Source organism: Dichotomopilus funicola (genome assembly GCF_033296635.1).
Source record: "Dichotomopilus funicola strain CBS 141.50 unplaced genomic scaffold C8A04scaffold_10, whole genome shotgun sequence".
NCBI classification, from domain to species: Eukaryota; Fungi; Ascomycota; class Sordariomycetes; order Sordariales; family Chaetomiaceae; genus Dichotomopilus; species Dichotomopilus funicola.
Window position 1 is genome coordinate 369,268 of NW_026944031.1, and position 15,530 is coordinate 384,797.

Here is a 15,530-nt window from a genome sequence, read left to right on the forward strand (position 1 = left end):
ACGACGGAGTGGGTACGAAGTACAGGTGCCACCACGTTGTTGACTCGTTGGGGGGCATGACCGCTCTTGGGGTTGTGTTTATTCTGACGGGCCAGTGAAAATGTGGATGATGCCATTGGTGTTTTCCCGTGTGTGCAACCGATGCACGTTCCCCCTGGGCCTTCGACCCCCCAACAGAGCGGGCCGATATACATACACATGTCCACACTGTGTGGAGTTGTGCTGTGATGGATATCCGTACTGTGTGTACCTGAAGCCCGAGCTGCCTGTCTTGTGTTGACACCCGGTAAGCCCCTCGAGGTCAGCGGCACGCGCTGGCTAGCTGGATGTTTGGTCGTTGGCCGTTTTTGGCTCCCGCCAAGCAAGAGAAACGGCAATAAATCGATCAGCTTTCCATGTTTTGTTATTTGGCACCAGGTTGTTGGACCGGGAGTCCGGGTGCGGCTGCCCCGGGACGGCATACCCCTGGGACGGCCAATGCCTTCCACACCAGTCACAAACAGAGTGGTAACTCGGGGAGGAGTGGATGAACAGCGATGCCGATCGTCACTGCTTGGCCGATGGAGATTTACGTGGACGCAGGAGGAAATACATCTTGGCATCAAATGAATGCCCGCTGCCCCATGGCCATGGATACCCCGGACCCGCCGACATCGTGACCGGACCCCCGTATATGTTTAGTATAAGAGCTTGTCCCGCTCGCACCACGGCTCTGCTTCTCTTCTTTTACGGCTTGAAGCTCATCACCCCACGAGCCATCCCAGCAACTTCGGTAACGATGCACAGCAGAGTCACAACCCTGCTCACATGGGGCAGTCTTTTGGGACTGTCCCAGGCAGCCTGCCCCTTCGCCGACCCCGCCGCCCTCGTGAGGCGGGATGATGCGCCGCCAGCATCAGACGACATCCTTGAGGAGTTCCGGGTGGACGACAGCGAAGGTTACCTCACTTCGGATGTGGGCGGCCCCATCGAAGACCAGGTCAGCTTGAAGGCCGGTGCGAGAGGCTCGACGCTGCTTGAGGACTTCATCTTCCGCCAGAAGATTCAGCACTTCGACCATGAACGGGTGAGTAAAGACCCACATTCGCACTCATCACACATACACCACAGGCACACACACCGGCCCTGGTTGGTGATCGGGTCCCATCTGAGACACTCGGTTCGTGCACGGTCCCGAGACGTTGACTGACGCGTATCCTTCGTTAGGTACCCGAACGGGCTGTCCACGCCCGTGGCGCTGGTGCTCACGGCACCTTCACCAGCTATGGCGACTGGAGCAACCTCACGGCTGCGTCCTTCCTGGGTGCTGCCGACAAGCAGACGCCTGTGTTTGTCCGCTTCTCGACGGTGGCGGGTTCCCGTGGCAGTGCCGACACTGCTCGGGATGTTCACGGGTTCGCTACTCGGTTGTAAGTCGTGAAGAGTTGTTTTTGATGAGATGAGATGAGATGAGATGAGATGAGCATGGCTGACATTCGCGCAGTTACACCGACGAAGGCAACTTTGACATTGTCGGCAACAACATCCCCGTCTTCTTCATCCAGGATGCTATCCAGTTCCCCGATCTCATCCACTCAGTCAAGCCGCGACCGGATAATGAGATCCCCCAAGGCGCCACCGCCCACGACTCGGCATGGGACTTCTTCAGCTCGCAGCCGAGCACTCTCCACACCCTGTTCTGGGCCATGGCCGGCCACGGCATCCCTCGCAGCTTCCGGCATATGGTGAGGACCTCACTGACCTCCTCAGTCGGATCGACCACTAACGCTTGCTAGGATGGCTTTGGTGTCAACACCTACCGCCTCGTGAAGGATGACGGCTCGTCGAAGCTGGTCAAGTGGCACTGGAAGTCCCGTCAGGGCAAGGCCAGTCTGGTTTGGGAGGAGGCGCAGATCATTGCCGGCAAGAACTCCGACTTCCATCGCCAGGACTTGTGGGACGCCATCGAGTCGGGCAACGGCCCCGAGTGGGAGCTCGGCGTGCAGGTTGTCAACGAGGAGGATGCGCTGGCGTACGGCTTCGACCTCCTGGACCCCACCAAGATCGTTCCCGAGGACATCGTGCCTGTCACCAAGCTCGGTGTGATGAAACTGAACCGCAACCCAACCAACTACTTCGCGGAGACGGAGCAGGCCATGTTCCAGCCCGGCCACATTGTGCGTGGCGTCGACTTCTCCGAGGACCCTCTGCTGCAGGGGCGCATCTTCTCGTACCTCGACACGCAGCTGAACCGCCACGGCGGCCCCAACTTTGAGCAGCTACCCATCAACCGTCCTGTGGTCCCTATCCACAACAACAACCGTGACGGTGCCGGCCAGAACTTTATCCACACCAACACGGCTCCTTGTGAGTTCCCCTATTGCTGTTGTTTTAGTCACTTTCCTCCCATCACCATTCTAACATGTCCCTCCAGACTCTCCCAACACCCTCAACAAGGGTTTCCCGCAACAGGCCAACCAGACCGTGGGCCGGGGCTTCTTCACCGCGCCCGGCCGCCGTCCTAGTGACGAGTACGTCCGTCTCGTCTCGCCGACCTTCAACGACCACTGGACGCAGCCGCGTCTCTTCTACAACTCGCTCTCGGCCGTTGAGCAGCAGTTCCTCATCAACGCCATCCGGTTCGAGACCAGCCACGTCCAGTCCGCCACCGTCAAGCAGAATGTGCTCATCCAGCTGAACCGTATCAGCCACGACATCGCCGTGCGCGTGGCCTCGGCCCTAGGCCTGGAGGCCCCCGCCGCGGACGATACCTACTACCACAACAATGTCACCGAGAGCGTGTCGGTCTTTGGCAGCGGCGACATCCCCATTGCCACACTCCGCGTCGGTATCCTGGCGAGTGCGTTGGCGAACAACGGTAGCTCGGTCCAGCAGGCGGGCGAGCTGAAGGAGGCGCTGACCAAGGACGGCGTCGTGGTCACCGTGGTCGCGGAGAGGCTCGGTGACGGGGTTGATCAGACGTACTCAGCGGCGGATGCTACCGGGTTTGATGGTGTGGTGGTCGCTGCCGGGGCTGAGGGCCTGTTTGCGGCGAACTCCACGTCGGCGTCTACCCTGTACCCGGCCGGTCGGCCTGGACAGATATTGTTGGATGCGTACCGGTGGGGCAAGCCCGTTGGTGCGGTCGGGTCTGCGTCGGGCGCTTTCAAGAGCACGAGTGTGCCAACGAGTGGTAAGGGTGTGTACAGTGAGACGGCGGTTGAGGATATTGTGAAGGGGATTGAGGCTGGGTTGGCGACTTTCAAGGTGAGTTCCATGTTTACTTTTACCTTTTTTTCCCTCTTGGTCTACGTACAAGCTTGCTAACGAGTCTCTAGTTTACCGACCGGTTCCCGTTGGACAACACCGAGTAGGATTGGGTAGACGACGGTTTTGATTTCTGGGATGAGTAATATACAATTAGGGCGATAACGTTAATAGTTCATGACAGCGGAGGTAGACTTTAAATAGAAGCGGTTTTCATCTAAAAATGCTCGGATTGTGTGTGTGATTTGTGTGCGTTCCGTTGCGTGTTGGACATGCCGCCGCTATGATCCACCCCATGAGATGACGGATGAAACGAGTTCGCCATCTTTTTATATCATTTTTTTGGGCTTCCCGTTCGGCCTTTCTCGACTACCTACCTACTTTTTTTCATGTCTTGTGTTTTCTTGCGAGCGATTGCTTTTTTCTTCTTCGACTTTTCAGTTCTACCAACAATGCACGACATACTTGCATCGCATGCGGTGGACGTCACGTGGGTGGCCGCATGACGGGTCGCGTGAGACTGGATTAGTTAACTCTTTAGCGCCTCTCCACCTCGTCGGTTGTGATGTGACGGTGGGTGAGTGATGGTTGTTGACAACCGTCGGCAGTTGGCGGTTTGTTGACGGAGTACGACGTAATACTACTATGTAGTGGGGGTTTGGTCGTGATGGAGGTCGTGGGGCAGTTGCAGTTGTATTAGGTGGGAATTTCGGGGAACCAATTTTGGGTTGTCTGGTATTTGTAAGGAGCACGGGGGTTGTTATCTTATCTTTGGGGGAAGAGTTGTGGGATATTTTGCATTCCAGAACTAAGGAATGGCATTTTGATCGAGTAATACAACAAAGTTTCCATTGTTTGAGTCCATCTCGTAGTTAATGAAAAGTGAATCGGGAGAAATCACGGCTTGTTAGCCTGCGAAGGAGGCCGATCTGGATGCCAAGACTGGAGCATGCGGAACGGTCCGGCTCTTATCTTATCAGCTGCTTATCCGGCGCAGTCATCGCCGTGTGACCCTTTCTGTCCCAGGACAAGCAACCAACAACTCTCTCCCCACATGACGATTTAACCGATTGCTTGCGCGACTCTTCTGGTGCCTGCCCCGCGACCGAAATGAAGACGCGGTAGTTTTCAAGTGTTACACTCTCTTCGCTCACTTCGAGCCCGAAGCAGCGGCCGACGCTTTGGAGGTATTACGTCGCGACAATCCGTTCGCCCCGCGGTCCTCGATTAACCCGTCGATCTACCTGCCTGGCGTTGGAGGGCATCTACCAATTCCGCAGAACCATCGAACCGAACGCCCTCCTATAAACGCCACCTATATTTGGTTTTGGATTGTTTGGGATTTCTAGTTGGCTTAGGATGGATCGCATTAGGGCCTTTTTCAGGTCATCAAAGACGGACGCCGAAGAGTATGAGCCGCTGGCGGATGACGACTCGGGGACGCTCGAGGGGTCAGGATACGATGATGGGTCGCCATTTTCATGGGTGGAATATTTCATTTTCGCCTTGATTGGCGTTGCGATGTTATGGGCGTGGTATGTTACAATCTTCATGTTGGCTGGTTGACTCCCGCTAATGTTGGCCGATTCAGGAACATGTTTCTTGCCGCTGCTCCCTACTTCCAGACGCGCTTCGTGTCCGATCCATGGATTTACGCCAACTCGCAGTCGGCGGTGCTGACGACATCGACCGTGGTGAACCTGGCGACGATGATCATTCTAACCAACATCCAGTCTTCGGCCAACTACGCATTCCGGATCAACGTTTCGCTCTACATCAATGCAGTCGTGTTCGCCTTGCTGGCCATCTCGACCACACACTTTTTGGGCGTCGCCCCGTCGGTCTACCTAGTATTTCTGCTTCTCACGGTGGCCCTGACTGCATTGGCGTCTGGCCTGATGCAGAACGGCGCCTTCTCCTTCGCTGCTAGTTTCGGCCGACCGGAGTACACGCAAGCTATCATGGCCGGACAAGGGGTCGCCGGTATTCTCCCGCCCTTGACACAAATGGTCTCCTTCCTCATCTTTACCGACACGTCCCCCGGGATCCCACCTACCAAGCAGCCATCGAGTAGCGACCCTGCCTCAGAGGGCGGAACCGCCGCCTTTACCTACTTCCTCACTGCCGTGATCATCTCGGCCATAACCCTCGTGGCCTTCATCCCCCTCGTGCGCCGGCGCAAACGGCTGCACGAGGAGCGTCTCCTGACCCCGCCCGAGGCCGACCTCGCCTCGTCCGTCACCACACTGGGATCCTCCGCCAGCGCGGCTGAGGCGCGCCGCTACGTGCCCATCACCACGCTCTTCCGTAAGCTCGGCTGGATCGCGGCCTCGGTGGCCATGTGCTTTGTCGCGGCCATGTTCTTCCCCGTGTACACGGCCAAGATCCTGTCGGTGCACGACCCGTCGGAATCGGGCAAGTTGTTTTCACCGGGCGCGTTCATCCCGCTCGGGTTCTTCTTCTGGAACCTCGGTGATCTGACGGGCCGGGTGTCGACCATGGCGCCGGCATTTGGGTGGTTGAGGCAGCGACCCAAGGCGTTGTTTGCCCTGGGTATGGTCAGGTGGGCGTTCTTGCCCCTGTATATGCTGTGTAACCTGCACGGGCGTGGCGCGGTGGTGTCGAGTGATTTGTTCTACCTGCTTCTGGTGCAGTTCCCCTTTGGGTTGACAAATGGGTGGCTCGGTTCGAGCGCCATGATGGCGGCTGGTGAGTGGGTGGCTGAGGACGAGAGGGAGGCTGCGGGCGGTTTCATGAGCATGTGCCTCGTGGGGGGTTTGGCGCTCGGTAGCATGTTAAGCTTCACCGCCGCGGGGGTCTGACGAGGGCAAGTCAGCGTGGGGGTCCGTGGTACACAGAACAAGTGCTGGTTTGGGGGTGGATATAAGAGAGTGGGATTTGGATGATGCAGCATTTGGGGGCGGGTTTCTCTTTTTCCATTTAGGATACGGCGTTGAGCATAACATACATTATTTCTTTCTTTGTCTTTTTCTGTCTAGAGTAATAGACCTTTACAAAGACCGCAAACTCACATACTATCCTTGCCAAATGCGAGCAACCATGTTTCCTTATTTTCACCAGCATTATGCACCTCTATAACCTTCCCCCTATGACCCCCAGTCTGACCGCCATTTGTGTATGCATCCCCCACTCGACCATAATTATATCCTCCTGCTCCCTCTTCTCCGACCAAAAAAAGAAAACCATGCAACCCCCACCCCCCTCTCACTCCTTACACACTCCCTCCTCTCCCCCTCCCCCTCAAATGTTATCCAACTGACAATCCACATCCAACTGACAATCCACCTCAACCCCCCCAACACCAGCCCCTCTGCCCTCATAATACCCCCCATCAGTCAACATCTGCTCCGTCGCCCGCCAATACTTCAGCTTAGCAGTCCGGTTCTTCTTGTCGAGGTCGGCGAGCTTGGCTTCCAGCGGGAGTGTCTCGTCGGCTGGGATCCGTACGAAGCACGCGCAGTCGCGGAGGGTCATGGCCAGCGGTAAGTCTTCTTCTTTCCCCTTCCCCTTCCCCGTGCCATTCGGTTGTTTGCCTTCTTCTCCCCCGCCGCCTTCCTGGTTCGCGTCCCCGTCCCCGTCGCCGTTGTGAGGATCTGGAGACAGATCCGTACCCAATGGTCCAATGCGGTCGTGCGCCACTTGGGCGTCGCGTAGACGAGGGAGGAGGGTGTTGGTTTGGAACCAGTGGGTGAGGCGGGCGTATTGGGACGGGGAGCAAGTGGCTGGGGAAATGGGGGGTTGAAGGGCGGTGGCGAAGTGGGTGAGGACGTTTTGGAGGGCGGTGGGGGAATGCGGGCAGGTGAGGAAGTTGAAGGGGCAGAGGAAGGATGCTGCGGGATTATTAGATGATGATGATGGGGAGGTGGGGGGATCGATTGAGGAGAGAGAGGAGGAGGAGGAGGTGGGTGAGGGGGATGAGGGGATGGTGGTGATGGTGGTGATGGTGGTGGTTGATGTGAATTTGGGGTTGTGTTTGAGGAGTTTGGCGATTTTGATGGGTTCGCGGGCACAGTTGCGGCAGCGTGTGGCTGTTGGAGGGGCGCTCGGGGACTGGCTAAGCCATTTGGGCTTGAACTCGAAGGCGAGGTCATCGGGACGTTCTGGTTGAGGGGGAGAGTTGTCAATAACGAACGAACCGGTTCATCATCCTCCGAGAAGAAGGGAAGCAAACAGAAGTGGGTAGGTAACGTACTCTGCCGCATATCCTCCACTAACATCCCGTACTCGGCCACGGCCACGCGGCCGCCTTTGAAGTCGGCCCGGCGGGCATGTTCTTCATCTTCAAGGACGGCGTTCAAGCGGGCCGCGAGCTCTTCGCCCTCGTTCAATTGAATGAGCCGTTGGTCTACCAGGTCTTGCGGTTCAAACAGCGGGCTGACCACCGTCTGCCAATGCTCATGTAGCTCTACATAGCTGTGTGCTTTGGTTCCTGCTTTGGGAACTCGTAATAAATGGCCTACGCGCACATATAGAGTCTTAGTATTGGAGAAGGCCAATGGTTTGTTGTAAGCCTGAAAGAAAAAAAAAGATATGACATACTCTCGAAGAGACTGCTAAGTTCGTGGCTAGGCGGCACTAGAACTTCAAACACATAATTGGCCGCGCCCTCGCCGACGAACTTGAACTTGTAGTCTGTGGGCTCCGATATGGAGAGCACTGGTGTGCTGGAAGGCCACTGAGTAGTCGTCGACATTATGGACTTCATGGACCTCAATGGACCTCATGGATGAAGTTGATAATGCTGATGATGCTGACGTTGACGATGCTGATGTCGAAACTGGGGTTGATCGTTGCGCCGAGACTTAGTGCGGGCAGAGGAGTCTAGAAACGCAGTCGCGGCCATATTCGGCGAAGTCATTTCTGCACGATTGTACGTGACCCGTTTTTTATTTGCCTTCATAGTACGATCCTCCATTTTTCCAATGCGGAAACGTACCCAGTAGGTCAGCAAAGCTTTGTTGTGCATACTCACGATGCTTTGTTTAAATTTTGACCCCCGACCCCAATCAACCCTGGCAATCCCATTTCGGCAATCGTCTTGATCGTTATAAATGTCCGGGGGGTCGAGGGGGGGGTGTCTGTCAATGTCCCGGGTTGTTGGTCACCTCCTGCATTTACACACCTGCAAGCTTCGCAGCGAAACGGGGCGTGTGAGCCTGAGACGGAGACAGCCCCGCAGCACAGGGCAGAATGCACAGAAAGCTCGAAATACGAAGGAATGAGGTAAAAATAAAGGCTCGGCTATCGTGGAAGAAACACGATCGGAGATTGGTCTTGACAATGACAACTCACCGCCAGCTCAATGCGTCGCAGAGAATGCATGCAGGTCTTTCTGTGGTCTTCCCGGCTCTGGAACTCTGCCGCGGTCTGCAAGCCTCACCGACTTCCTGTGCTGGCCCATTCGGACAGGGACCGTCCAAATGACGAAACACACATGCATGGCCGAGCCTCACGGAGCACGCATCGGAGCCCGAATACCAATCGTGTCAGTCGTGTGTGGGCAGCATTGGAGGGGCTTGAGGGGCTCTTTGCAGAACGGGCTTGGACAGGCACCACCACAGGGTCGCGTGCAAAGCCGGCCGTCCAGTCGGTCCAGTCGAGATCCGACTCTTGGAGTGCGGGGGAACCTCGGGACGGGAACGGGTTTGCTCGGCCCCACCGTTCCAAGGTTTGACGAAAGATCGTCCACGCGTCTGGGATCCCGATTTTTTGGAGGTCGAGCGTGTCGGGTGGTGCCACTGAGAAACGAAGTGGCTGGGGTGTCTCAAAGGTGGCTCGAAGGTGACAAGGTGGCTTGCAACATTGTAGATTTGTGTCTTGCCCGAATTTGAGGGGTTGAGGCTAGTGTATATTGTAGTTAGGAGTCATTAAGCTGCAGAGGAAATGAGGACCTCGCGGGTTTTACACGTCCGGGCAGCGAGACGCATGACCGTAATTTCCAGGGACGAAAAATTGCAGTCGCCCAAATTTGGTTGTGTGGCATCCCTCGGGTTCACGGGTCTTTGGGACAGGCACGCGAGACCGACCCTGGTCGCCCAGGGAAAAGCTGGTGGGCAGCACAGCGTCACTTTCCCGCAGACTTGCAAGGCCTGCACGCCACCCGTGGACCGCTGCAACCCAGCCCGCGGCACAGGGGGACCAGAAATTTCACTCAAGACCAACTGCTCCCCAGCATCACCCAGCTGCATAGCGTCATCCCATCCGTCCCATCTTCAGCAACCTTTCGAGCTTTCAGTTGCTGCGAAACGAAACAAATTAAAACCAACACTCCGCATCGACTGCATTGCCACACGCAGCGCATTTGCGTTCCCGATAGCTATCCGCCGCATATCCACCACACCCGACACCCGTCGCAAAAAAAGCTTTTTTTGCAGTAAACCGCCCGACTGGAGTCCACCCCTCGCTCCAGCCACAGCGAAAAAAAATAAATAAATAGCGCCTTCCACTCCGCGACGCCCGGGCCCGTCGAGTCCAACCCGTCCGCCTGCGATGCATCTATAGAGCGAACAGCCAGCTCACCATGGCCTTCAACTTCAACTGGTCGCCTCTGACGGCGGACGCGGGGTTCTATAAGCGCGCCCGCGACCTCCTGACGACGGCCCTGAACAAGTCCCCGAAGCCGCCCATCATCGTCGACGACATTATCGTCACAGAGTTCAACCTGGGGTCCGTGCCGCCAGACCTGGAGATCCTTGAGATTGGTGATCTGGCCGAGGACCGGTTTAGGGGCATCTTCAAGATGTGCTATTCCGGGGACGCCTTCTTGACGCTCAAGACGAGAGTGCAGGTAAGCAAAGCCGATTCTTGGAGTTTCATATATCACCCCATCCATATCCAAGATTCCCTTGGCGCACAAGGGGCAAGGCGGGGGTTTCTCGCACGATTTGAGCTGCCAGATGCAGCTCTTCAGTCAGTTGGGCATCACTGGAAGCTTAGGTCATCTCATCCGAGAGCTCCTCTGCGTGCAGAACAGAGCTCTGCAGAGCTCATCACCCGCGATGCTTCAACGACGGACAAGCGTCCATCTCTGCAGCTCCCACCCGTGGACTTCCGTCATTTCCCGTGCGGGAGTTTCTGGCAAACCAGCTCCCGACGACCCCTTGCAACTCCCCCTTGCTTCTGGAGATACCGGCAGCTTGGAGAATTCCGACAAAACCGCTTGCCGAGAGCCCAGGGCGTGCACAGGTGGACGTGGATTGGTGGACAGGGGTTCGCGGTCGCGCGCACCGACCCACCGCTAAAACCGCAAATGAGCGAAGAGCAATGCGCTAACATGGTCAACAATCAACAGGCGAACCCCCTGAACACATGTCTCTCAGCGAAACCGAGCTTCACGTCACCACAGCCGCTAGCGGCGGCATCAAGCTTGACGATACCCTTGCAGATCACGTTATCCGAGATCAAGCTCTCGGCATTCATCATCTTGGTCTTCTCGAAACAGAAGGGGTTGACGATTGTGTTCCGAAATGACCCCCTCGAGTCTCTCAAGGTCTCGTCGACCTTTGACTCGATCCAGTTTGTCCGTGACTACCTGCAAAGGACGATCGAGGGCAAGCTGAGGGAGCTGTTCATGGAAGAACTGCCCGCTATCATCCACCGTCTGTCGCTCCAGCTCTGGTGTCCCGACCAGATCGCCAAGGAGGATGAAGAGGCCGAGGAGAGCGATGAGCCCGGTGTGAACCCGCTGGCCACGCCGCCGCTGGATGCTGTGGATCTTCATGGCCACCTGTTGGACCCCACCGCCATCTCGGAGTTGTCTCTTGACGGGGGGCCCGAGGCCCAGCTTTTGTTCTCACAAAAGACCCTCTCGCGTCTCTCAGACATCACCAACTCCCAGGTGACATCGTCCCTCGACACATCGGAAACCACAGATGTTCTGTTTCGGGCATGGGCCGGGCCGGACAAGATCGACCCCAACAACACGCCGCCATTGTCGACGCCCAACCTGGCGAGGTCATCCTCCTATGCGAGCCCTCACACGTACACCTTCTCAGACAACGGTTCACAAGATCAAGGCTCGATGTCCTCGAGACCTTCGTTGGTTCACCTCAACTCGGCGACTGCTGGCTTGTCTCTCGGCTCGGGCCGGCACAGCAAGGCCGGCCGAAAGAAGAAGACGCGCGTCGTTAACCTCCGCCGCAAGGCCGAGACAGAACCCAACAGCGAGCAGGAAGATGAGGGGACCTTTGAAGATGCGTCGACCGGCATGCCGGCATCCGAGCCCACGTTGCCTCACCCGATCCTCGAGGTTCCGGAGGAGGACCCGATGTTGAGCAAAGTTCGCTTCGGCCGTCAGTCACCAGACCCTCAGCAACAGCAGCAGCACACGGCACGGGGCCCCTCATTTCGAGCCGCAGATGCAGCAGCCATCCCCTCCGCGGACATGGCTAACCTGAACCTGTCCTCGGCAGCACCCACACCAGCAAAGTCGTCCGAAAAGCAGCCACAAGCATCTCTTGCTACGGGGGCCAAAAGCGACCTGAAGCGCCCGACCTCTTCCTCTTCCCGCCTAATGTCCGACACATCCTCCGTCATTCTCGAACAAGCCTGGATCATGAAAATGGCCGGCGAGATTGCGCGGCGGGTGTACGACGAGAAGAACGGCAACCCGCCGTTTTGGGACGACGGCCGCGACGACGCGCCCCCACCGGCGTACGAGGCGCAGTAAGCGCGGTGAAAAATAATTTAATATTTCAACCGCGTTTGTCGTTGACCTGCCGGCATGTTTTGTCACCTGTCACGGGGCCGCACTGCGTCGTCTTGTTGGGTGACATCGGGCCGGTCGGTGCGTCAGGCGGTATCGCTTGAGTATTGGGTGTTGTGGGGGGGGTATGGGTACTGAGTATCTGCATCTCTTCATTCTCTCCTATCTTTTTATTTCTTTTGTCTTCGGCTTTTCCTTTGTCATCACTACTGTTTTTTTTGGCAGCCGGCAGGGAAGGGGCGTAATTTGCACCTGGCATATGGACGGGAGTTTTGAGCGGCGACCTTGACATTAACCACATCCTTTTTTTTCTCTGGAATCATTTTCTTCCGCTTCTTTTTTTTACTCCCTGCGCTTATTGTTCACGGTTTTCGTCTGGCGTTTCGGAGCGGGATGGTCAACTAAAAAAAAGGGAGCAAGCAGCATGTGAGAGCAAGCGAGCCAGCCAGCCAGCAAGCAAGCATGTGCGCGCGCGCGCGTGAGCAACGCAAGCATTAAAAGCCAAGCAAAACCCCCCCTGGGAAGGGGGGAAAACGAAACAGCGCCTTTTCGAGATTGTGGGGGTTCCTCTTTTTGTCAGCAGGCAAGTCGTGGGTGGGTTGGATTGGGTTGCGGTTGGGTCGGATTAGGTCCGGTTTTTGGGTCGGGCTGCATATCCGGTTCATTTGGGTTGGGTTTTTCGGTCGGTCGGGCGGGCGGGCAAAGCATTTCGCATTCAATGTTTTTGGTGGGTGGGGGGGGTGGAAAAGACATTATCCACTCAACCCACCCATCCATCCATCAATCATCCCTCGGTTTATGGATGGAGGGGAAAAGGGGAGCGGGGCACGCCGTATTTTGGGATGATGGAATCCTCAAGTATTGGCAAGAAAGAAAACACGAGATGAAAGATGAAAAAGGCTCCTTTTCTCCATCCATCCTCGGTTGACCATCGGAACTCCCTTTTTTGACGCACCAACGGGCCGTATCCATTATACTTTTTATTCTCTTCTACCTTGTCCTTTTTTTACTGTATTTTTTATACCTCTCTGGTTTTTTTTCCTTTTTTTATCGTTCTCTGTCTGTGGTTCTCAACGGTCGGGTCGGTCGCTGCATTGCATTTCGTCCAGTCAGGGCGTGTACGAGTATGGATCTGGATGGGGACATGCACGCCATGCATGAGAGGGGGGGAGAGGGGTACTACCTCACCAGTGTGGGGATTTTTTCCTTTCAAGATGGAAGAACGTATTCGTCCGTTCCCGCAACAGCAGCAACACACACATGCATATTATGGGCATGTATGAATGTATGTGTGCGGGGACAGGAACAGGAACCGGACCAACCAACCAACCGACTAAACCCGTTTAATCGGGCCACCCACCACCAACCTGGGCTTTTCTTGCTTTGTACGATACGAGTAAGGAGAGAGAGGGGTCATCGGTAATGGATGGAGAGCTACTAATGCGGGGAGCTATGGAGCTAGCTCAAGGAGCTCGGGTTGGGGTTGTTGTTGGGGTTTGTTTGGTTGGTTGGTTGTTCTGGTTGTGTTTTGTTAAGAAGATGTATTATTTGTATCTGTATTTGTATGAGTACCCCAAAGGGGAGAAGAAGGGATTTAGAAGGGGAAGGGAAAGGGAAAGGAAGAAAGAATGGGGGAAACGGGGGCACCCTGCCACTGCCGGGAAAGGCGTTTTTGGTTTTATGGAAAGGCTGACACGAAGTCGGCCTTTCTTTGGAAGAAACTCCCACCTCACTCATTGAGTACGAACTATTCGACTAAACAAGAAAGAAACAAACAAACAAGCAGGCAGGCAGGCAAGCAAGCTACCTAGCAAGCAAGCAGGCTAGCTAGCAGATCAGTACATAGGTACTTGACAATTGATCAGAAATTATTATTCTGCCGGGTTGTTTACGTTTGGGCTGTGTGCAGTGATCTTGTGTTTTGTTGGGCAGCTAGGTGTGCATGATTATTGTCGTGTCCCAGATGGGAAAAATGTCCTCTTACATTGTATAGGTTTCGTTGGGCTCGTCTATTTTGTTCACCTAATCCGTACATACCGAAACGCCTTGACGCCTGTCTCCCTGTCGTCCAACGTGGGATCCGTTAAACGGCCGAAATCCACAATATGCACACCCTCCACCTGTGGGTTTTGACTATGTCACAACCTCCCCTCCCAGGCATGTGATGTCAAATCCCACACACCCATTCCGTCTCGTTCAATCCTCACACCCTCAAACTCCTCCTCCAACAACCTCCCCCATTGATGTCCCTTTCTCTCAATCCTTCACTTCCCCGCCTCCGCCTTCAACTCCTTCAACCGCTTCTCCCGCCCCGCCACCTCCGCCTTCGTCTTGGTCATCAACTCCTCCACCTTGACCAACGCCTCCTGCAACTTCTTGACCTCCACCGTCTCCGTCTCCCGACTGAACGGCTGCCCCGGCCGATTCGTCAACGGAATCATCGCACTCCTCTCCAACACCCCGCCCTCCGACCTCACCGGCTTCTGATCATCCTTATCCTTCCCCTTCTCCTTCGACTTCCCCCCCGCCGTGGGTTTCGTACTATTCTTGGACGGACCAGCCGACGAAGCAGGCACAGCCCCCGAGGTCAAGATCTCATAGAACGGCTCATAAGGTTCGTTGAAAAGCTGTTCCTCGTAGGCCCAGGAGATGACTTCGCCGCCGTTGAGGCGCATGGTTTCTTTTTCCTCGTCGGTGCGGCCGTAGGGGTGGAGACGCAGGTGGTGGTAGAGGGTTTGGGGTTTCTCGGAGGACTCCGGGGCGTAGTAGAGCTTGATGGTGATTTCGAATTCGCCCCAGCCTGTTTCGCGGAGGAGGAAGGGTTGGTTTTTGGTGGCTTCGATCACTGGAAGAGTCTGTGTTAGTTTGATTATGCTGCTTTGATGTTCACTCCGAAAGGTGGTAGAAGAGAGAGAGAGAGAGAGAGAGAGAGACGCACTCCGGACGTGGTTGGGAATGGACTCATGCAACTTAAACTGAACGCGGCGCAACCAGTAGGTGATGTCGACATCGTCGATGCCCTTGACAAAGACGGTCCACGAGTGGGTGTGGTCGTCGGGGACCCCGGGGGGTTTGGGGTTGGTCTTGTCGTCGAACAGCTGGGCCGTGGTGCCGTACACAAAGGGGCGGAAGATTTGCACCCCCTTGACGCGTTTGCCGGCGGGGGGTGCCATACTGGCTGTCGCGGATGGCGGATTAGGTGAAGGGGGAAGGTTATCGAGGTATCGCGGGCTTGGATGCAGGATGCAAGTTTCCAGTGAGCGGGTGGGTCAGCCTTGATTGTGGGGCACTTCCAGGCCCTGTGGAGAAGCGCTGGGGGTCTGTGTCACCCCTGTAAAGTTAACCCTTGTCAGTGCAAGAATGACATCCATGATGAGCTTTGAGCTTGAGCTTATTCCGAGGACCGAGAGTTGAGGTAAAGGAATATCACATCAGTGGGTATTCAGGATCAACTCTTTTCTATATTTCCACGATTTGAACACTCAATTGGATCGGATCTCCGCTCTCGAACACAGATCGCCAGCTATTGCCCACAAATTAGCCCTTGTTTTAAGCATCT

General features: G+C 55.8%; 5 protein-coding genes across 5 annotated transcripts; 3 read left to right on the forward strand and 2 right to left on the reverse strand.

Annotated features, from left to right (window-relative positions):
* Positions 1–778: 778 nt before the first annotated feature.
* C8A04DRAFT_10048 (catalase A2) lies at positions 779–3,353 on the forward strand (the record flags this gene model as incomplete). Its single annotated transcript, XM_062776448.1, has 6 exons — positions 779–1,066; positions 1,207–1,409; positions 1,484–1,724; positions 1,776–2,346; positions 2,414–3,246; positions 3,318–3,353. 6 exons carry the CDS (start codon positions 779–781, stop codon positions 3,351–3,353), a joined length of 2,172 nt encoding a protein of 723 aa, XP_062639584.1.
* A 1,252-nt stretch (positions 3,354–4,605) lies between these two features.
* On the forward strand, positions 4,606–6,068 carry C8A04DRAFT_10039 (nucleoside transporter-domain-containing protein; the record flags this gene model as incomplete). The annotated part of the gene is made up of 2 exons (XM_062776444.1): positions 4,606–4,781; positions 4,838–6,068. The coding sequence occupies 2 exons, from the start codon at positions 4,606–4,608 to the stop codon at positions 6,066–6,068; spliced, it is 1,407 nt and encodes a 468-aa protein (XP_062639585.1).
* A 439-nt stretch (positions 6,069–6,507) lies between these two features.
* Positions 6,508–7,960, reverse strand: C8A04DRAFT_9950 (uncharacterized protein; the record flags this gene model as incomplete). The annotated part of the gene is made up of 3 exons (XM_062785695.1): positions 6,508–7,367; positions 7,460–7,723; positions 7,807–7,960. The coding sequence occupies 3 exons, from the start codon at positions 7,958–7,960 to the stop codon at positions 6,508–6,510; spliced, it is 1,278 nt and encodes a 425-aa protein (XP_062639586.1).
* A 1,827-nt stretch (positions 7,961–9,787) lies between these two features.
* On the forward strand, positions 9,788–11,935 carry C8A04DRAFT_9971 (uncharacterized protein; the record flags this gene model as incomplete). Its single annotated transcript, XM_062785700.1, has 2 exons — positions 9,788–10,054; positions 10,559–11,935. 2 exons carry the CDS (start codon positions 9,788–9,790, stop codon positions 11,933–11,935), a joined length of 1,644 nt encoding a protein of 547 aa, XP_062639587.1.
* A 2,300-nt stretch (positions 11,936–14,235) lies between these two features.
* On the reverse strand, positions 14,236–15,144 carry C8A04DRAFT_9999 (yeats family-domain-containing protein; the record flags this gene model as incomplete). Its single annotated transcript, XM_062785715.1, has 2 exons — positions 14,236–14,816; positions 14,910–15,144. The coding sequence occupies 2 exons, from the start codon at positions 15,142–15,144 to the stop codon at positions 14,236–14,238; spliced, it is 816 nt and encodes a 271-aa protein (XP_062639588.1).
* Positions 15,145–15,530: the final 386 nt, after the last annotated feature.